General features: G+C 40.0%; 4 protein-coding genes across 7 annotated transcripts; all 4 read right to left on the bottom strand.

The window, feature by feature from the left end:
• Positions 1-373: 373 nt before the first annotated feature.
• Positions 374-3,376, bottom strand: LOC109638829 (oocyte zinc finger protein XlCOF22-like). Its single transcript, XM_020101988.2, has 5 exons — positions 3,241-3,376; positions 2,697-2,831; positions 2,370-2,485; positions 1,592-1,735; positions 374-1,488 (listed from the first exon to the last, which is right to left on the bottom strand). The coding sequence occupies exons 2-5, from the start codon at positions 2,794-2,796 to the stop codon at positions 835-837; spliced, it is 1,014 nt and encodes a 337-aa protein (XP_019957547.1). The 5' UTR covers positions 2,797-2,831; positions 3,241-3,376; the 3' UTR covers positions 374-834.
• A 618-nt stretch (positions 3,377-3,994) lies between these two features.
• ndufv1 (NADH:ubiquinone oxidoreductase core subunit V1) lies at positions 3,995-8,042 on the bottom strand. Of its 2 annotated transcripts, none has more exons than XM_020101895.2 (11): positions 7,963-8,042; positions 6,676-6,780; positions 6,498-6,580; positions 6,242-6,412; positions 5,845-6,028; positions 5,491-5,680; positions 5,142-5,354; positions 4,804-4,970; positions 4,634-4,715; positions 4,367-4,512; positions 3,995-4,241 (listed from the first exon to the last, which is right to left on the bottom strand). In XM_020101895.2, the coding sequence occupies exons 2-11, from the start codon at positions 6,778-6,780 to the stop codon at positions 4,164-4,166; spliced, it is 1,419 nt and encodes a 472-aa protein (XP_019957454.2). In that variant the 5' UTR covers positions 7,963-8,042; the 3' UTR covers positions 3,995-4,163. The 2 variants fall into 2 exon arrangements, with proteins under 2 accessions (XP_019957454.2, XP_019957453.2); XM_020101894.2 differs by having other exon boundaries at positions 7,880-7,979.
• Positions 8,043-9,509: 1,467 nt separating this feature from the next.
• On the bottom strand, positions 9,510-15,745 carry hcn3 (hyperpolarization activated cyclic nucleotide-gated potassium channel 3). Its single transcript, XM_020101914.2, has 7 exons — positions 15,154-15,745; positions 12,460-12,889; positions 12,199-12,360; positions 11,817-12,035; positions 11,167-11,313; positions 10,176-10,416; positions 9,510-9,850 (listed from the first exon to the last, which is right to left on the bottom strand). Exons 1-7 carry the CDS (start codon positions 15,609-15,611, stop codon positions 9,648-9,650), a joined length of 1,860 nt encoding a protein of 619 aa, XP_019957473.1. The 5' UTR covers positions 15,612-15,745; the 3' UTR covers positions 9,510-9,647.
• A 1,958-nt stretch (positions 15,746-17,703) lies between these two features.
• LOC138405943 (uncharacterized) lies at positions 17,704-20,390 on the bottom strand. Of its 3 annotated transcripts, none has more exons than XM_069516736.1 (5): positions 20,233-20,390; positions 19,193-19,510; positions 18,236-18,290; positions 18,031-18,139; positions 17,704-17,933 (listed from the first exon to the last, which is right to left on the bottom strand). In XM_069516736.1, exons 2-5 carry the CDS (start codon positions 19,487-19,489, stop codon positions 17,876-17,878), a joined length of 519 nt encoding a protein of 172 aa, XP_069372837.1. In that variant the 5' UTR covers positions 19,490-19,510; positions 20,233-20,390; the 3' UTR covers positions 17,704-17,875. The 3 variants fall into 3 exon arrangements, with proteins under 3 accessions (XP_069372837.1, XP_069372838.1, XP_069372839.1); XM_069516737.1 differs by having other exon boundaries at positions 20,132-20,265; XM_069516738.1 differs by lacking the exon at positions 20,233-20,390 and adding an exon at positions 19,586-19,660.

The raw sequence follows: 20,390 nt of genomic DNA, 5'->3' as shown, positions 1-20,390 counted from the left end.
GTTTCAGTAAATTATTTAAAGGGTATGGCTTCATTTAACCCAAGGTATATAGTTGCATCTGCATATGAATAATTTGTGAAATGCCCGTTTCCTCTGTAAAGAGTGAAAAAAAGAAAATTCATAGCTTAATACATAGTATGCAGTGAGAATAGTGACAGACAATATTTTATGCCCTTTCTTTAAATAAAGAACAATATATAAGACAGTTGTTTATCATTATATTCCTCAATGGTAAATCCAAATAAGTCATATAAAATCCTAAATACAGAATATTCAGTGGTAGAATATTATTCTGTATTACTGCATGAAGAACAAATTATAAGAATCTTTTAAGACATTCACACAGACAGAAAAAGCAGTAAGACAAAACTCCTAAGAGCTGTATGCACTGTTTAATGCAACAATTATTTACTTCTGGAAGGAAAAAAAGGCCATTTATCAGATTTCATTATGTTTTCGATTTACTGTACATTTTCCACGTAGTTGTCATATTTACCAGTTTTCCAGAAAATGAACAAGAAAATGAGCTAGGAACGCTACAATGAATATAAAACAATTCAGGAACAGAGGCAATATGGGCAGAAAAAAGGCCTTGTGATATTTCAGAGAAGACATAACATGTACATAGCTTTAATCACAAGTGTAGGATGTCTATTTAAAAGCAAGGGGGAAATTATGTTGTTGCCATGTTGTCTAACCTTGGTTTAAAAAATCTCCCAGTAAAACACTTACATAAAATGATTCTTCCTACTGTAAAGAATATTGTAAGAAATATTCTGACAATCATTTAACTGAGTGTTGTAGGTTCAGGTTGCAGTCTTTTCTTCATGTATATTATCTATTTTCTGCTGCATTCTCACCCTCAGTGTGGGTGTTCTGGTGGACCTTTAGGGCACTCTCTCGTGCAAAGCTCTTTCCACAGGTGGGGCAGGTGTGTCCAGAGCGCTGGGCCCTAGTCATGTGTGGTTGAGCGTAGCTCTCGTCACACTCTGTTCCTTCCTGAGTCTTGCGAAGAGGAGGCCCATGCTCCTCCTTCTTGTGTGCCCTAAGGGCTGCAACAGAAGGAAATATGAGGTCACAATTTGCTTCGGGACAAGGGATCTTGAGTTCTGGTTGCAGCTCGTTGGAGTAGCACCCCTCTGTCGGAGAGTCATCTGTTTCATTCTCATTCTCTTTTTTGATCTTCTTGCCGTCGTATCCTTGAGTTGTGTCCTTGGGTTTACGGCCACGTTTTTTACCTTGCACCTTAGTGTCACAGTTTAGATCATTAGCAAAATTCTCCTGGTGCTGCAGGAGCGTTTCTTCTGTCTGGAAACCATGACCACATTTACAGCACTGGTAGGTGTTGATGTCATCAGCCACCACTGGACTCTGGGGGTGCACAGAAACGCGATGGTTGCGAAGTCGAGAAGGACTAGGAAACAAGGCGCCACAGTCCCTGCACGGACACCGTCGCTCTATGCATTCGTGTCGTTTATGTTTGTTCAGCTGCATGAAGAAATTAAACACACATCAATCACAATAACAAGTTATTTTATCATTTTCAAAGCCAACTATAGTGTACTTATAGAGCAGGCTGCAGTGCCCTCACCTCAGTGAAAGTATAGAAGGTTTTCTGACAGTAAGTGCAGAGGAAGGGCTTCTCTCCTGTGTTGTGGGAAGTCTGGTGCAGGCTGAGCTCCTCAGAGGAGGAGAAGGACTTGTCACACTTGTAACAAGTAAAGAGTGTATTGGACTGTAAAATAATGAACAGAAAGATGGTTAAAAATTATTAAATTGTAACACAAGACTCTATTCACTGATTCATTTTTTAAAGAATTGCAGAACTTTACAATAGAGAAAATAATACAAATCTATTACCAGATATAGTCAAGTCAAATTACATCTCTATACTGATATAGAATTATAGTAGAACGAAGAGAATATGCAGAATGCAAGTATCTTTGCTAGAGCCTGAGAAATATTGGCTTATCTCAGACAGAGTATCAGCAAGACAAGGGAAACTGCAACGCAGAAATATAGATTATTTTTTAGGAAAGTCCAATTTTGACCTCAAGTTATTAGATTAGTCAGTACGTGGATTCTAACAGCAGCAGTATGCATAATGAATAAATCATTTGTCATTTAAGAAGAAAAATATCTGCTTTTAGTTTTCAGTGGTGCTAAACAATAAATATGTTTTGCTTTTGGTGGACGAAATAAGCTGCTAAATATATGAACTTGCTCTTTAAGCAATTATAATGGGCATTTTCATCACCCCTCGTTAAAGCAATCTTCACTTGTTAAATTAATGATGAAGGATTTCAGATTAATTGCTCAGTTTGTTACTTCAAAGCACGAGCAGGTATTGTTAGTCTACTTCTCTCCACCTGCTGCAGCTGCATCTTGTACTGGTCCCGGTGACTCTTCCTCATGTGTCTCTCCTTGGCTTTGAAGTCAGAGAAGGTGATGAAGCACTGAAAACACTGCAGACTCTCATGCTGATCTGCATCACAATGGGAAGACAGGTAGTTTTGTGATGGGTGCAAACAACATAGTGGAATAATCAGATTGTGTAACTACAGGGTATTAACACATGTCTGGTCCATCACTCAGGAATTAGGTTCAGAGCATCACATTGGGGTATGAACCACAGTGAATATGAATATGTTAGCATCACATTAGGTATGAACCACACAGTGAATATGTTAGCTTACAGGACTGCAGAGGGTTGACCACGGGCCCCGGCTTGATCTCCGCCTGAGTGGCTCTCTTCTCGCTCCCAACAATGACCTGCTCGATCTTCAACATTTCCATGCCGTTGCTTTCACGCACGTCCCGGCCACATGGAGCTGCAACACAGGAACACGCTTCTGTTGTGTACACGTTCGAAACCCGCTGCACATATTGTTGTGTTTGCGGGCAAAGCAGAACCGACACATGTACCACACCAGGCTAACGTCCAGCTAGCGTAATCAAGAAGATGTGTTCCGCTTTGTCCCAAAGACGAATAAACATCCGGTTACAGGGTGGTGTTTTATTTATATAAACGTTGGTCACAGAAGTAATGAGATAGAACAGCTAGCATCAGGCCGGAGCTAGCTGACAGAAAGATGGAGGGAGGAGACGTGCTCAGATAAAACCTACGAGACTCTTGTATCCTGACAATGTGTGTTTGTGTGTGTTGTTCTGTTTGTGTCATTTTGATCGATTTAGATTTCCGGATTTGTAAACAATTCAAACACGGGAACCATTTCTTACCGTTCGAGGCGTCCACAGAGATGAAGCCGCGGTGGAGGGTCTGCCCACGTCACGTGACACGGGCGAGGCTGCAGCGCACTGAGTTATCGCGAGATTACGACAGTGGTTTTAACTTTCTGCAGAAACTAATTCTTAAAAGGTGGAACAGTGATTTTCTTTTAATCATTTTACATTTAGGGAGATTTTTTATTGCTAATTTTAAAACATTTTTATATGCATTTTATGTTTTTCTCATATTTATGTTTACCTCTGGCTGCGCCGGACCTTTTTATTTTTGCTTTGCCGCATTGACTGTTTGCAAAGATGGATGTCATGTCATTTAATATTTATTGTTCCTTAATTAAGTTCAAGACAGTCACCATTATTGCCTCTGTTTATCTTTATTTGATTTTATATCTCTAGTTTTATATTATAAATTTTATTCTTGCACTGTTTTCAAATACACTTTCATCTGCTGTATCATAATTTGTATAGGCTGTTAGTCTACTGCACAACTTTGTATAACTTCAGTTATTCATCTCTAAATCAATATTTATATTTGGCTTCAATGCTCTGCCTTGGTTACTTATAATACTGTATTTTCAACATCTCCATTACAACATACTTCTTTACAGTGGCAGCTTTGTAGTATTTCTGGTGGCGGTTCAAGTGATTCCATTATAGCCATTTAAACGCGAAAATTAGTACAAATAAAACACTAAAAAGATAAATTTATACAATACATCTAATGTCAAAACAAGAAGTTAAAGGATTCTTTCAGGTTCATAGAACTTTATTGGTAATGTTAACAGACAAGGCAGACACATCAATGTGAAACTTGATGGTGAAAAGACGGCACATTATCCTCTTAAATAATTTGTCACTGACACACATGGGATAGAGGGCATATGAGGCAGAAGAAGAAATTCAAGGAAAGGAGCCATTTAAGCCCTGGCCTGCTGCTGCTGCTGGTATTCAGAAATTCGGCTTTCCATCACAGGCCTGAAGTGTCTGATCAATCCCTGGGAACACAGAGAAGAAAACACAAAGGGAAATAGTACATTAATCTTAAAGCAGACGAATAACAGATACAGCAGCTGCCAAAATATCAACTATTTCTTGATCCGTTTACAGCAAATGTGGATACCTGCACTGGCCATGCCGCACCATCTCCCAGGGCACAGATAGTATGACCCTCAATCTGCTTACTGATCTCCCAAATCATGTCAATCTCTGCTGGCCGTGCATCTCCACGTACAAAACGCCACATCATATTGTTCATCCAGTCCACTCCTGCAGGACCAAGGAAGACAGAGAAATAACAAAAAATGTTGAGATTTGCTTTACCGCCAAACATTGAAAAACTCTTAGTTGGCAATGTTGCTGCATGAAATGACACTGCAGCAGCCCTTACCTTCTCTGCATGGTGTGCACTGGCCGCAGCTCTCATGCTTGTAGAACTCAATCAGGCGTGCGATGGCTCGGATAATGTCAGTCTGCAGAAACAATGTGTCCACCAATTTAACACAGGTTTGCTAACTTGAACATGCATGATTACTAACTCTGCAGAGTGGACAAACTTACAGATTTGTCCATGACAATTAAGGCAGCTGTGCCGAGCCCAGTCTGAGCTTGAATGAGGCCGTCAAAGTCCATCAGCACTTCTTCACACACTTTCTTGGGGATGAGGGGAGTCGAGGAGCCACCGGGGATTACAGCCAGCAGGTTGTCCCACCCACCACGCACTCCACCTACAAGACAGATGTTTGTTTCAATTAAGTAAAATAAAAAAATAAAAAACTGCATTCACTTAGGCTGTGCTTATGTTAAGCTATCTTAATCTTTTCACTCTATGACCCCCACAGTGCAGGGAAAAATAAACACACAAATGAAGTATTTAGGTTGTTTGGGTTCATGGGTACCTGCATGCCTCTCGATGAGGTCTTTCAGAGGGATAGACATCTCCTCCTCCACAGTGCAGGGCGTGTTAACATGGCCTGAGATGTTGAAGAGCTTTGTGCCAGAATTTCTCTCTCTGCCAAAGCCTAGAAACCAAGAGCCTCCACGGCGACAGATGGTGGGCGCCACGGATACCGTCTCCACATTGGCAACAGTTGTAGGGCAACCAAACACCCCTGTGAGATAGGAGGATACGCAAAGTAGATGAGTCTGAGCAGGGTTTACTCTGCAAGATCCATTATGCGGATACAAACAAACACCCAATAAGATCAGTATTTTATTTTCCAATCCTCTTTTTCCACTGGAACTCACCCACATCTGCAGGAAATGGGGGTTTCAGTCGGGGCTTCCCTTGCTTTCCCTCCAAGGACTCAATAAGAGCGGTCTCCTCTCCGCAGATATACGCTCCAGCACCACGCATCACAAACACATCGAAGTCATAACCAGAGCCACAGGAATTCTTTCCTATCAGCCCAGCTGCATAGGCCTCATTGATGGCAACCTAAGAGGAGAAATTTAACACATAATGCTTCAGCAGGAGGATTTCCACATTGTTGCACAAGCAGACCTATACAAATTATCACAAGCATCGTTGACTTGAAGTATGTTGAAATTGACCCAATAAGGACAACACAGAAATTGCCAAGATGCATCTACAATTTTCACCTGCAGGTTGGATGACTCGTTGTAGAACTCTCCTCTAATGTAGATATAAGCAGCGCGCGCCCCCATGGCCATTCCAGCGACCAGACAACCCTCCACCAGCTTGTGTGGGTCATTCCTCATGATCTCTCTGTCCTTACAGGTGCCAGGCTCACCCTCATCTGCATTCACCACCAGATACTTTGGCCTGAAGAATGACATCAGTGTGTTTAATAATTTCTCCCCCCCCAACAGTGCAGACCTTATTGGTTTCTTATTAATGGCTGGTATTACTAACAAAGAACATACTGAAAATATAATTCTCAGTTACAGCCACATTGCCAGAGATGAAAAAGTGCTCGCTGTTGCAACTCCAGAAAAAAAACGAAATGTGCGTGCATCTGTCTGTTTCCTCACTAACCTGCCATCGCTGGGTTTGTTCATGAAGCTCCATTTCATGCCTGTAGGGAAACCAGCTCCACCTCTCCCACGCAGACCGGAGACCTTGATCTCATTGATGATCCAGTCCACTCCCTTAAGAAGAATCTCCTTAGTTTTGTACCAGTCCCCACGCTTCAAAGCCCCGTTCAGCCTGAAGCATAAATACGAACAGGTGAGGACTGTGCTCTGTTTTATAGAAATTATGGATTAAGTGAGAATATCATCAGTCGTGTTACCTCCAGTCATGACGGCCATAAAGGTTTGTGAAAATTCTGTCCTCATCTGCCAGCGGTCCAAATGATGTTTTCTTTGGAGCACTCTGGAAACATAATGCAAAGACATAGGAAGTGAATGCTATCTAATTCTAAAACTGAATTGGTTTATTTTTGTTGTAAATGAGTATGGGCCAGGTACCTGTGCTGTGCTGTTGAACCGGGTGATGGCAGTCACTCCAGCTTGACTGACAGCAGCGGGGGTTCGGACCACCCCACTCACCACAGCTCGAGAGAGGGACAGCATCTGAAGGGGGGGGGGGGCACAGAGCAACATGTTGTCAAATGTTGACATATGGCAATGCCCAAAATATTTCACCAAACCTACAATGCATTATATTCAGGCAAAGTGCTTGTATGGCTGCTTGTGTTGAGACAGGACTTAACAAGTTTCCTTAAGCAATTCCTTTATAAACTGAAATAAAGAATCTGAGTCAGTGTCCCAGTGGAACAGGGAAACACCACAATGATTATAATATAAAGTCTTAGGTGATGACCAATCAGTTTTATTTGTGTTATTCCCTTAAAGATCACATCTCTTCTGTTTTAACCTGAAAACTAAAGGGGACAGAGGATTTTCAGTCAGAGCCAGAGGATCTAGAACAATCAGCCCAAAGAAAATATATCAGCTGACCCTGCAATTTCCCCAAAGTGCCTTCTTATGGCATACTTCTGCCAGACCAGGTCTAAGATATGACTTATTTGTGTTATTGCTGCCCTGTGAAGCATCTTTTGGAAAATGTTTCAAGTGCTCTATAAATACAGATTTAGACTGATACAACAAGACAAGACGATTGCTGGTATTTATTTCAACGACTGTGTCAATGACCAACAGTGTGGATTCAATTTAAATGAAGTAATAATCTTCTGTTGTTGATGCACCAAAAACCCTCTTTTCTTATTGAGCAGCATCAAAACAAAAGCAGTTTGTATCGATTCATTTTATTTAAACACAAAAGTAACTAACTCTGGATTAAATGTCACTTAACTGTGGATTCAGTCTCGTATTTAAATCACTTGAATTGCTTTGACCGCGATCTTGTGTAACTGCTTGTGTGTTGTTATGTCAGAGGTGTTGGGTTAGCTAGCAGCGTTAGCTTCGATCAATCAATGCCAAGCTGAGATGTTTCAACAGACCGGTAAATAAAATCAAAGAACATCTGAATTAAGCTGAAATAACCACGGAGCCACATTTGAAGAGCTTCCCCTCGGCTCAGAGAACACACTGACCTCCATGATCAGGTAGCTACTGCTAGCCTAGCTTAGCCTGAGCTAGCACCTCTAACCTTGTAGAGTCAAAACAGAAACAGCTTTTACATGTTTAACAGCGGAGACACGTGGGTTACCTGGTTCGAATTAATAGCTGCGAACATATTCATGTGGATGTGAAATGTGCGATGTAAGTTAGCAAACAATCGGTGCTGCTCACCTCCTCTGCGTCCGGAGTTTATGAAATATCCACAGGAAGTAGAAGCTCGTGGCCCGGACACAGTCCCGGGGACCCCTCCCCCCGCGCGTTTAATAACATTTCATTCAATAACAAAAGTATTTTGTTAATCCACTTTATCTATTTGACAACCGTAAAGGTACAATGTACTTTACAAATTGAACAACATTACCAAACTGCTTGCAAACAACAATTTAATAAAATTATAATAATTCTTCTTATTATTATTATTATTACCACAATTCATAGTTTAAGATCTTAGTTTCTTCTTCTTGTCTTATTTCTTGTGATATGATCGAGACCTGTTGATATGGCAAAACACAGATCATGTACTTAAATCTGTATAATATGTATATGCAGAAATCATTTTTAATATGGTTCAAATGAGTTTTTCCTCTGATCCCATTTAACTACAAGTTTAAACACATTGCACACATTATTGCTTCAGTGATTATGATGCAATAACATAATGTATAGTAGGTTCTCACTCACAGGGGAAGTTTCTTTATATAATGAATGTATCTTGAAGTAAATTTACCTGCAGAGTAAACTGACTTATTAGTCTGTATTTATGTTATTAGTGTGTTTGTGTGTGTTATAGAAGATCATCAAAAACAACTGCAAAGACAAAATATTTTTTAATTATGCTTAAAGGAGAGAAATCTGAATATTTACATGACATTACCTCAGTGGGACAATTCATCAGATATCAGCATTGTGGTTGAAAATGCGCAAATGTATGTTTTTTAGTTTTTACTGTATTTTACTTCAAACATGTTTTCATACATTTCAAACATTTCATAACCAAGGGTTTTTGTTTTCTGCATTTGTATATACCTGAAATATACTTTTTAAATACAAGGTCAAATAATTCAGTAAAAACACACCACATTTAAAAAAAATAGAAGAATGTTCACATTATTTGTTTGGTCTTTATCAACTTCACTGTGTTAGTGGGATTAAACAGCTCTGAACTGTTGGTAATGTTGTTATCTAAGGTTTATTTGTACCCTCTAACAGACTTAAGGTTTACTTCTGAAATTAAAATTTAAAAAAAAACAAGATGTATTTTTATATTTGTATGCAGACATTAAGGTGGTAATTCAAACAACGACGTATAGCTGCGTACAACCTGTCTCTGTACAGTTATTACATCACAGCAGCTTATCCTCAGTGAACAATGGTATTAAACCCTCATTTGATTCAACCTGCAGACCTGGGGGATCATTTAAATCAGAGCTGCATAAAGCTGCAACACATATATTCCAGCTGGTGCTTTTAATATCCTGGATGACTGGTGTGAGGGATAATGAAACTGCAGTCTCCAAGCATACAGGCCGGGAAAATTATTGCTACAATATTTACATTTGGTCAAGAGAACACGCATCACCAACAATGGAAGGGATTACCTTTTCATTCATTCTTTTTTAATTATACAGTGGATCTAACCTGAGAAGTGTTGAAAAATCTAACACAAAACGATCATAGATTACTGAGATTTAAGCTACAACATTAAATTGACTGTAGGTTCAATATTTTCAACCAGGTGCAGCAATAATGTGAGAATAAATAAAATTGAGGGTCTCCATCATCTTATCCAACAGCAATCAGTTCAGTCAAAGTGATAAATATCCTGCACCAGTGTCTCTGTGCTGGTGCAGAGGATGTCACTCTGCTGGTGGAGGCTGGTAACTGGGTCTGCGTGAGACCCGTCCCAGTCGGTCGACAGCTACGCTCTCGAAGGCCCTCCTCATCAGAGGATGCTCCTCCAGCACCTCGTTGAAACTTTCCACACTCAGGGAGTAAAGGCGACAGTATGTGTCGGCCCTCACGCTGGCTGTGCGTCGTCCCTGGGTGAGAAGGCAGATCTCTGAAATGAGAGTTTGACTGTTAAAGAAATAGATTCATGTGCTGAAAAACACTATTAGAACTATCATAAATTCACATTCAATATATTAATTGATTGACAGAAAATTATCGTTTCATATCACTTGCAAGGATCTGCATCATTGCTCTGTTTGTGTGGCATTGCATTAGACATCTTTGGGGGTTTGTGCAAAACAATGAAATTATGATAGAATTTTAAATATTTTACAATATACCATGTAGTCCAAATGATTAATAGGTTAGAGAAGAGGAGAAAAACATCATGAGGGAACCAGAACCACTGATTTGATGGGAATGACATGATTTACCACCAAAGTACGCTCCATCGCTGAGCATAATCTCCTTACTGCCACGCGGGACGACAGTGACGGTGCCGTGCTGGATAAAGTACATTTTCCGACCCAATGTTCCTTCTCTTATAATCAAGTCTGCCGGTTGGAAGACTTCGAAACGCAGCTTGGTCAGGATCACTGTCACAAAATGAGGGTCAGTGTTGGCAAACAGTGGCATGTTGGCTACCAGCCCACGACAGTTATAGCTGACTATCTCCTGCAACGTGGAGAGAAGAGAGAAAACAGTCCGAAATTGTGGGAATGAGTTATATCTTTCTTTAATGCATTAACACATAAAATATTTAAAGAAAATAATATTCACTTGATGGGCATTTTCTACCATTATATGACAAAAATAACTGTCAAATAAAAGATTAATGAAAATGATTGTTAGTTGCAGAGTTTTTAGAGTTTTAGCCTTAACACACAGGTTGATGCACATATCATCAACTCCACTCCTATTGTATGTAATAATGTATTTTACTCAATGTATTGATATCTAAATTAAATCTATAATTTCAAATTGAATAAGAGCTGAAACAAATAGCGAATTTATTAATTAGCTTATCTACAACTTTTTAAATAATTTTTATAGTTTAAACCATTTACAAACAAACCATATGAAATATTTCATTCCAGCTCCAGAATTTGAATATTTTCTGCTTTTATCTGATTTATATCATCATAAACATTAATATTTTTTTTAAAACAAAGCAAGACATTTGAAAACATCACCTTGGATAAAAACAACATTTAAAATTATTAATTGAAGAAAAAATATTCAGATTAATAGTCAGATCAATCAATGATATAATATAAAAAAATTTTTTGGCAAGACCTTTGTTTATTTCAATCTTTATTGTCCAGACCTAGATTTGCATCTGTGGGGGCAGGTGTCATTAAAATGTATAATTAAAGAGAAAGCAAGAAACACCAAGTCAAATCAAAGTTTGAATGATTAACACACCTCCTTGAGCGGATCACTGAGTTCTCCGAGGATGCTGTCCTCGTCAAACATCTTGCCTTGGAATCGCTGCTCGTAATAATCATGGATCCTCTGTCTCACGTCTGCTGGCAGTTTATGGAACGACATGTACTGCTCCACTTGTTTATACTATAAAACATTTGTACAAAAGACATTTTTCATTTAATATTCACAAAGATTGAAATTCCACATGATTGTTGTCAGATTAAATCACATTTTCTACCATGTGTTTGCTGAATTAATAATTATGCATTTACTCTATTTGTGTTGTGGCTTTTGCAGTTTTAAGTGGATTACAAACTCATTTGTAATGGGCATTAGCAAACAGCGATCCAAAACAAAGGTGCCGCCATTTGTCTATTCATCCGTTCTGCTTTATCTTGTGAAAATCCCCTGGAAAAGGTCACAGCAAGGCCACAAACTCTATTAGATAATACACATATTTTCTAGGCATTTGGCACATTTTCCACCAATAAAGTACAAGCGAGCCTGTGATGTAAATGGCTGTGAAGTTAAACCGTAAATCACATTCACATGCATGTGAGGCTCTTGGGACGTATTGTCCACAAAAAAACTGAGGCTGAGGGTCAAAATCTGTTTTGTTAGTTAAATGTTTCCAGTCAGACGTTCACCTTCTCTTGATACTGACGATGTGACGCATCCAAAGACTGAACCAGGGTCGTTGCATGGCCGAGGAACAAGGCGTAGCAGGTGGCCCCCACAACCATGCTGATCATGGTGAGCCACACATCGCTCACGCCCTCCGGAGGGTGGGCGCCGTATCCTATACACAGCATGTGACTCATGGCCATAAACAGGGCGTAGGAGTACTGTATGTGCCATGTAGCATTCTGGGAAATGGATGGGAGAGGAGACATGACAAAACAATGTTGTATTGAGTAAACATACTTGAGATGATTATAAAATGATGATAGTTAAATTGGATAAAAAATGCTTGACTTATTTAGCGTAGGTTAATTTTCCACAACATAACATATTAGTAGGTTTTCTCACCACCATATTGTTCTTGGATACCCAGCAGTCTGCAGGAAAGTCCTGCAGCATCGGCACCATGAAGGTCAAGCAGCCATCCCAGTGACACAACAGCAGCATCATGCCAATCAAGTTCACTATACGCACCACTGCACTGGCCAGGTCATACGTCATATGGAAAAGCTGACAGAGGGACATTTTTATAGAGAGAAAAAACATTCAATCAGAAAGATTTTGAATTTCTCATGTACACTGTAATATTCTCCTTCTTCCTCTCTTTACCTCTTCCCACTGGTGAATGTACCGGATGAGGCGGGACAGTCGCAGAAGACGCAGCAGACTCAGGATCTTGGTGAAGCGCACTATCCGTAGTGCGCGGGCAGTGCGGTAGACGTCAGACGAGTCGTGCCGGGACTCAAGGTCAACGATGAGGAAGATATAGTCGACGGGGATGGAGGAGATGAAGTCCACCATGAACCATGTGCGGAGGTAGTGCATGCGGATCTCTTTGGGGTCCAGGATGATGTGGCTGTCCCCTTTCAGGATGCCGGTGCGGAAGTTGAAAACCAAGTCCATGAGGAAGAGAGTGTCAGACAGGACGTTAAAGGTGATCCACGGTGAAGTGTTCTGGTCCTCAAAGAAGGTGATTCCCCAGGGTAAAATCACTAGATTACTCATCATCAGCAGAAGCATCACGATGTCCCAGGAAAACCTAGACAGATAATGATAAAATGATGGAAAGTTGAGGTTGTGCAAACATAAAACTGCAAGCATTTCATTTTTGCTTTCTTGCACTAAACCAAAATCCTTTTCCCACTTAGGATCATGGGTAATATCCACCGTTCAGCTGTGTTTCAGTTCAGAGACTGGGACTATTCAGTGACAGATTAATTGAAACTTAATTGTTTGGACATGGATCCCAACAAAATGAATCACCAGGTGTGGCTGCAGAGGGCGCTGTTACTGTTACACAGTGTTGCTTTAAGGTGAGTTGAAGTCATCTGATCTGGCGTACAGTGTGCTGTCCAGGGAAAGACCCATTTCAGAGGGACCCTTACTCCCATAACAGCTTCTGTCACAGGAGGAACCCTCTAATTAGAAATACATGATGTGTACCTCACCAGGCTCAATGAACTTTAAGAAGAAGATGCAGAAATGCAAACGCCACCGTTACCGGAGAGGTCTGACCTGCGATGTGATGAAGCTCAATCGTGTGCTCTGTACATCACTGTCTGCTTCATGTCATACAAGTCCCACTTTCCTGTAAGTCTCCAGTGTCTTGTTATACTCGGGTTGGGTTTCCTTACAGCTTGTTTCCACCATGTGTCAATCACCACGTGTCTCTTCCTCCCAGCCTCTCTTTCATTACCGGGTGCACAGTAACAGAATAGGAACCAGACTATTTCTGATTACAGTCACAGCTCGCCGATCACAACACGAATCCAGTGAGAAAACGACCTTCCTCATTCTTTAGCTGGACAGAGCGGAGACACATAGATTAGTTCCTCATTTTCAATCACGTTTATCCCTCCATCAATCTCTTGCGTCCACATCCCCTGTGTCTACATGCTGGTTTACATGCCTACTTATCATCTTATGCTGCAACAGATTAGTGGTTGCATGCTGCTAATATCCCCGCCAAAGACTCTGCTGTTTATTTGCATATATATATATATATATATATATATATATATATATATACATATTTCTGTGAGTGTATAATTATTTTTATCAGTTAAATTTAGTTCATATCTTAGTAAGACACAATCTTTTCTCATAAATGTTGTAAATATTGTTTTTTTATAGTTTCTCCTCACCCCCAGTAGGATGTCGCACCTTATACTGATCGTATATGAGGTGATTGGTGAATATGTGCCACACAAATTAAATTCGATTGATAGATTGACTGAGTGGTGATGGGATGGCTCTCGCATGACAGTCAGATTTACATTACAACGCTGTCACCAAATTCATCCTCACAGACTAGCTAGCATGTTGTGCTCAGAACCATAGAAGGTTTGAGCATCTGAGTCTCTATTACATCTGAACAAACTCCATCTGCTGATGAAAACCACATGATACCGCTGACAGCCCCTTGCAGAACAAATGAGTAAGAGGACTTTGAGTTACTGTCAGTTATTACATTAATAACCCAACCCACTTTAAATTGGATTTAAAATCCAAAAGGAATCCGACCTTCAGCCCTGAAAAGGGAGGTGAGCATCAAAAAACGTGCTGTTCCAACTCATCCATTTTAAAGGGGAAGTTGGAGCATAAGGTTTAAGGGTAGCAGGCCTTCAATAATCCCTCCCTCAGCTGTCTGTGTATTATTGCATAATAGAGCAAGATTGGAATTATAGGGATTCTTATGGGCAATAATCCCTCTGCATGAGTTTATCCCCTCTGTCTGGCAGAGGCCTGATGTTTAAAAAATGTTTAAATTTGATGGTGGGTTTTATTAGTCACCACACAGATGGATGCTTGGGAATCACGGCTAAGATGCTGTTCAGCCCCAAAAGCTGAATGATCCAACCAATCCTGAAAGTGAAACAAAACTAGGGCAAGAAATGACATGGAAAACGCTTGATTGCTAAATGATCGGAATCAATGAATGTAGTTCTTCCTCCTCGTAAACAGGGGGAAAGGGAGTCACAGGGGAGTGGTATCATTAATCCAGATGATCTTGTCCTATATACTGTATCACTAATCAAATCCCTTCATCGCCTTATCATGCGTGAGGAACCATGACTGAACATCAGCTGTTGTTCTGCAGTCTGTCCTTGGAGGAACTGGATTGAATAGATGGATGCTTACAAGGTTGGTTTATGCTAAATTGGGTAATTTTGTGCTGGGAAAAGGTTTAATGTGGTTTTACCCTTCCTGTCAATATTCTGTAAAAATAATGTAGGAAAACCTTCCCATTAAAAAGATTGAAAACAAGGGGAAATTCTGAAGAGAATCCAACCTCATTGTTACCTGAAGTTACTGTAGGGGTGGATGATCCACACTCCGAAGCTCTTGACCCTGGCCTGTTCTGCAGCAACACCCTTGTGGCTGCCAAACATGCGCAGGGAAAACTTGTTGACCCCGGGCTGCAGCAAGGAGCCAAACTGCTTCTGGAAGTAGGTGGACTGGTCCAGCGGGATGTCCTCGCTGGCTCCTTCGCCCTCCCCGTTGGTGTCCAGCAGGCCATCGGGGTCAGCGGTGTAGTCGTCATTGTGTGTCTTGACCAGGGTGAAGAGCGTGTTGGTCACATCGCCCTTCTTCTCCACCTTTGGAGAAGGGGTGCCAGGGGGGGTGGTCCTCTGGGAGCCACTTCTCCATCTTGAAAAGCGAAGGCTGCTCCAGCTGCGGTACCTGGACGTCTCTGGCTTGTGAGCCGGGCTCTCATAGATGTGTCTGTGGTCGTCGATACTCCTGGAGGGGCTGGTCATTGTGACGCCTTGCAATTTAGACTGCTCACAGCAAAGAGGATTCTAATGTCCCTGTGATTTGGCTTTTGGGGCCTGATTAAAAAGTTCACCAACTAAAAAAGGTAACTTGCAGATGCCATTTTCCATTTAAAGTCTGCTCCTAAATGTAACTTCCTTTACAGAGTTTTATAGCCAACCATATTTAGAAACATCAAATTTTACAAGATGAACTTAACAACAGAGCAGCCAAACTTAAAAATGAAATATCTTCAAGCGACACCACATAAACTTAAAATACCATTACATCACTCTTAACTCTTACAAGCATAAATCAAATATAATATATAGCATCATTTCCTGACTCCAGTTCTTACAATACAAATCCATGAAAAGTTGCAGCGTCCATTAAAAAAGTACTTTCCTGAGATGAATGGAGGGAAAAGAGAAACTTCTGCAGCCTCAGATGCTCAGTGTGTGTGTTTGAGTGTGAATGTGTGTGTGTATGACTGTGTGTGTGTCCTTAGTAGCCTTCAATAATCGGCTTGTTGGCATTACTCACCTCCCTCCTCCCTCTTTCCCTCCCTGCTGAGAAAGTAGTCCCTCCCTCCCTCTCTCTCTCTCTCTCTCTCTCTGTGGGATGCAGTGGTGATGCGGCTGCAGGTCAAGTTGCACAATCATGTTAACGAGCATCCAGGTCAGAGTATCATCATTTCCTCATGACTCATCAATATTCTGAAGGAGAACCCCTTCATCTCCACCTGGTGCAGGTTAAATATCAATATTTGATAAAGTTGATCTTCCTGAAATATAAATCAATCCTACAAATATCAGAACCCCTTGAAATTAGTTTAAGGAAGCAGCAGATGTTTTTAAGATCGATACGAGGCAAAAGAACAAAAGAAGATTTGCATTTTAATTGATCAATGTGCATTGACAAAAATCAATCGATAAAATAACTAAATCATCAAATAATTTATATAAAATAGTTACTTGATTGGTTTCATATTTTTGAGACTACCTAAAAACAACCTTTACATTTTTTAGGTCTTACTTTTTTTAATTCAAAATTCAGGAAACTGGAAAAATCCTTTTTTAGTTTCAGGCTGTACAATTTTTTTTTTAACTTTTCTTTAGCAGACAAAAAGTAATAATGATAATGATGTTTAATTGTTATTCAGAATAGGTTTTCATTTCTGCTCTCAATTTCCTTTTTGTTTTTTGCACTGTTTTGGGTTAAAGGGTTCAACTCATCATTATTGTATTGAATAAATTCTGTAAAAAATCTGTAAACCATGTAGAGAGTAAAATGGCTTAAATGCACACTCATCAATATATGTTTGTTTAATTACACCTATGTATTCATGTGTTTAGTCCCATACAAGCTTATAAAGTCCCTCAGTGCTGCCAGCATGTGTTCTCTCCTGGTATTGGCCTCTGTCTGTAAACAGGTCAGAGTACAGACTCCTGTACAAACATATCACTATCATATTTCACCACTGTCGGCAATGCACTCTTTACAGTGGCAGGTGTCGTGTTCACGTTTACACCAGTGACTCACACGCTTGAGAAGCTGCAGTCAGAATTTCTGGATTACACGGAAAATTTGCTCTTTACAGTTATATATTTTTTAATAAATTAGACATGTTGAACATTGAGATTTTAAATAATAATAAACTGCAGTCTTGGTGCAAACAAGGTGTGGGATACTGGGGATTAAAGAGTCGAGAAATAAATATGCTCTTTCCCACATGAGCAAAAAAAGCAACAGGTAGACCAATCACCATAAATTCAAAACAGTAACTTGTTTCAATGTTGGTGCTGATCTTTGTGACATCATTTTCATCTGCAACAACTTGCCTTACATATAAAAACTCAAAGGCACTCAGCAAACTGATTTATGAGTGTGCGACCAAAAATCCAGATCTAGTCAATTTAAATGTGGTTTCATAAAGGGACTGTAAGGCCTCGGTGGAGGTATGAGTGCCAGTTTAGTTTGTAAGCAAGAGAAAGCACACAAAAAATGGATTTCCATGAAACTTTGTGGGAGGATGAAGCATGGATCAGGGAGGAGCTCATGACATTGGCTGCAGTAAATAATACAGGGACAAAAATATAACAAAAACATCACAAACAGCTTTATTATCAGTGTCACAGCACTAATGTTGGCTCGACAACACATCAGTAACACTTCATACATTGGTGAAAGGAGTGATATGAAAACAAATTTGACATAAACATTGATTTGCTGATATGTGGAGTACAGTGTCTCATGGTTCCTAAGGTTTTTATGTTATTATCGTCGTCATCTCAGGGAGCACGGTGGGCTTGACCGCACATAATTGCCTAAAACACAAAATCACATCATTGTGAATCCACTTATTCATGCTCTGCAACAGCAAACGTTTGATTAATGTTATAAGAAACAGTTTTTGTGTCTTACTCAGCTTCCTTGCCCTTCACGAAATCACATATTGGTCGGCGTCCCGTCAGTTGTTCTTGCAGATTTACAATCTCCTGCTTCCAGGCATCAGACTCAGATTTTAGAGAAGCTTAATGACAGAGAAAAGATGCAGATGACTCAGTGACACTGTCATCTCTCCACATGGTGGCAGCAAATGATCTGTACAGTGGTTGCATGTCTATACCTTCTGTGTCTGTGAGTCCCTTTTCTGTTTGTGCCAGCTCATCGCTTTTTGTTTGCTAAGATTGAAGGAAAGGAAATGTCAAAGTGAAACAAATCATATAATACTATAACATTAAAAGACTGTTGATATTGATGTATTAATGACAGAAATTATTGCTGTAGCTTTGACATGTAACAAGGTGGATTTACAGTTTCTAAGTATATTTTCATGTGCCTGTACTTTTTATAATAACAAGCTTTATGTGTAGAGTACTTTTTTAAGTAAGAGATTCAGATGATAAAATAAACAATAAAATTAGTATATATGTAAAGAAATATAAAACATGCATATGCGTGTACACAGCCTGTTCTTTTATAACAACTTATTTATAACTTCAGATACATTTTTTCACACTTATTTTTTTACTCTACCACACAAATAAGCAAATATCTTTGCTTTCTGCTCCACTACATTCCAATTATTATTATTTTTTTCTTCAAGTAATCAATAAGGGGAACTGGTTTAATGATCCAATCAGAGCAGGCAGGGAACATTAGACCCCACTGCACCACTCTTGGAGAGACACCTAAACTGGATTCAGAAAAGGCCGCCACAGAGACTCAGCCATAAGGAATAATAGGCTACACTCAGCAAGTATCTAATAGTTGCATATTTAAAAGCAAGTACCAACATACTTTTACACAAGTAGGTAAGTCTATGTCTTTAAGTACTTCATCCACCATTGGCTGCATCTGGTGGAACTAACTTCTATAGATACACTACAATCTAGTGCAATGGTTCCTAACATTGGGCCCTGCGGGTCAAAAAGATAAATATTACGTATCGTGATCATTACGGGTATAAAGTGGTAAAAGTCTAAATAAAACCTGAAATTCTACTTTTGCAGAGTTCTTGAGTCATTGCTTTCCAGCAAGGCTTTGTGAGATCATATGTTTGCAAAGAAAATAGCATTTTTACCTTTTCTGTTTGACAGGACTCTTTTCCTTTTTTTTTCTCCTCCATTTCTTGGACCAGTTTGGACATTAAAGGCTCCAGCTCCTCCAACTCTTTCTTCCCCTGATGCAGCAGCGTCTCCACCGAGGTTTTGAATAAAGCCTTGTTTGACACTTGATCATTTCTCCTTTGGAAATCCTCTTCAGCCTTTACACTCTCCTTCTCCACAGTGGCCAGGTCCTTGTACTGGCCCATTATAACCACCACCAGTCCCATGGATACCAAGAGAGAGAGAATGCCTGTAATCACCTGAATCCGCATTGTTGTGGTGGTTTTGTGTCCCTGTGTGCAGCAAAGGAAAAATTGAAGTTAAGCAAGATATCAAAGAGTGTGTAGCAAAAGTCACTGGACTATTACTTTCTACTTTCTGAGCCCTCCTCTCTCCTGTGTATTGTCCGCTTCCTGCTCACTCACTGTTGAGATCTTTGTTTACCCGCCCACAGAAAGAGAGACACGTGATAGGGTGTGTAACACTTGATCTGCTGCCACTCTCACCTCCACAGACTGGTTTGCAAACAAGCTGGACAGCTTTGGTATGCTTTGTCCGCAGTGTAAGTTAATAATAGTTATACTATGACTACAGAGGGGCCGGCCACTGGAGCAAATAATCATGTGGTTTCAGGTGCTGCATGGGAAAAGAATGTCTTTAGGAGCTGGAGCAGGTGTTCTGATTCTTTGAAATATCTCTGTGTAAAACAGATCTGTTTCTGTTAAAGCTCATATGTCTGCAAACATTCCTGACTCCAGAGCTGCAGGATCCAGCTCTACTCAACTATACTCGACACTACTCGACTATAATAATACTTGTCAGGTTTTTAAAGGAAGCAGGAGGACCCAAAAATGCAGAACATAAAGGTGTAGTGAAACAAAAAGTGTCCTTTAATAAAAAAACAAGGTTCTTACAGAAAAAACTAAATCCAAAAGTCCATAAACAGAAAAGCTCTGGTATCCAAAAAACTCAAAAAAGGCTAAGTAGAAAAAGCAAGGGAACACTAGAAACTTACAACTGAGGGACGATGGAGGAGAAACAACAACAAGGTGGTGATACGACAAACTGACAAAGACAAAGGGAAGCACAGAGATGAGCTTATATATACAGGGTACCTAGACACAGGGGAATCACATGAGGAACAGGTGCAGACAATCACAGGGACAGGACAAA

This window comes from Paralichthys olivaceus, chromosome 20 (genome assembly GCF_024713975.1).
Source record: "Paralichthys olivaceus isolate ysfri-2021 chromosome 20, ASM2471397v2, whole genome shotgun sequence".
Lineage (NCBI taxonomy): Eukaryota > Metazoa > Chordata > Actinopteri > Pleuronectiformes > Paralichthyidae > Paralichthys > Paralichthys olivaceus.
This window is presented reverse-complemented; position numbering and strand designations above follow the sequence as displayed.

Bases quoted from the DNA above. Each gene is read 5' to 3' on its own strand.
- ndufv1 (XM_020101894.2), bottom strand. From the start codon at position 7,912: ATGAATATGTTCGCAGCTATTAATTCGAACCAG. The intron at 4,971-5,141 runs GTACCCATGAAC...TCTGTCTTGTAG, and splicing joins CCTCATCGAGAGGCATGCAG to GTGGAGTGCGTGGTGGGTGG. The intron at 4,513-4,633 runs GTAAGGGCTGCT...TTGGTCCTGCAG, and splicing joins GTGCACACCATGCAGAGAAG to GAGTGGACTGGATGAACAAT.
- hcn3 (XM_020101914.2), bottom strand. From the start codon at position 15,611: ATGACCAGCCCCTCCAGGAGTATCGACGACCACAGACACATCTATGAG. The intron at 11,314-11,816 runs GTGAACGTCTGA...AATGTTTTATAG, and splicing joins ATCGTCAGTATCAAGAGAAG to TATAAACAAGTGGAGCAGTA. The intron at 10,417-11,166 runs GTGTGTTAATCA...TCCACGTTGCAG, and splicing joins TCAGTGATCCGCTCAAGGAG to GAGATAGTCAGCTATAACTG.
- LOC109638829 (XM_020101988.2), bottom strand. From the start codon at position 2,796: ATGGAAATGTTGAAGATCGAGCAGGTCATTGTTGGGAGCGAGAAGAGA. The intron at 2,486-2,696 runs GTAAGCTAACAT...ATTGTGATGCAG, and splicing joins GGTCAACCCTCTGCAGTCCT to ATCAGCATGAGAGTCTGCAG. The intron at 1,736-2,369 runs GTGGAGAGAAGT...ATTATTTTACAG, and splicing joins ACAAGATGCAGCTGCAGCAG to TCCAATACACTCTTTACTTG.
- LOC138405943 (XM_069516736.1), bottom strand. From the start codon at position 19,489: ATGCGGATTCAGGTGATTACAGGCATTCTCTCTCTCTTGGTATCCATG. The intron at 18,291-19,192 runs GTAAAAATGCTA...CTTCAATCTTAG, and splicing joins AGTCCTGTCAAACAGAAAAG to CAAACAAAAAGCGATGAGCT. The intron at 17,934-18,030 runs GTAAGACACAAA...TTTGTGTTTTAG, and splicing joins GTGAAGGGCAAGGAAGCTGA to GCAATTATGTGCGGTCAAGC.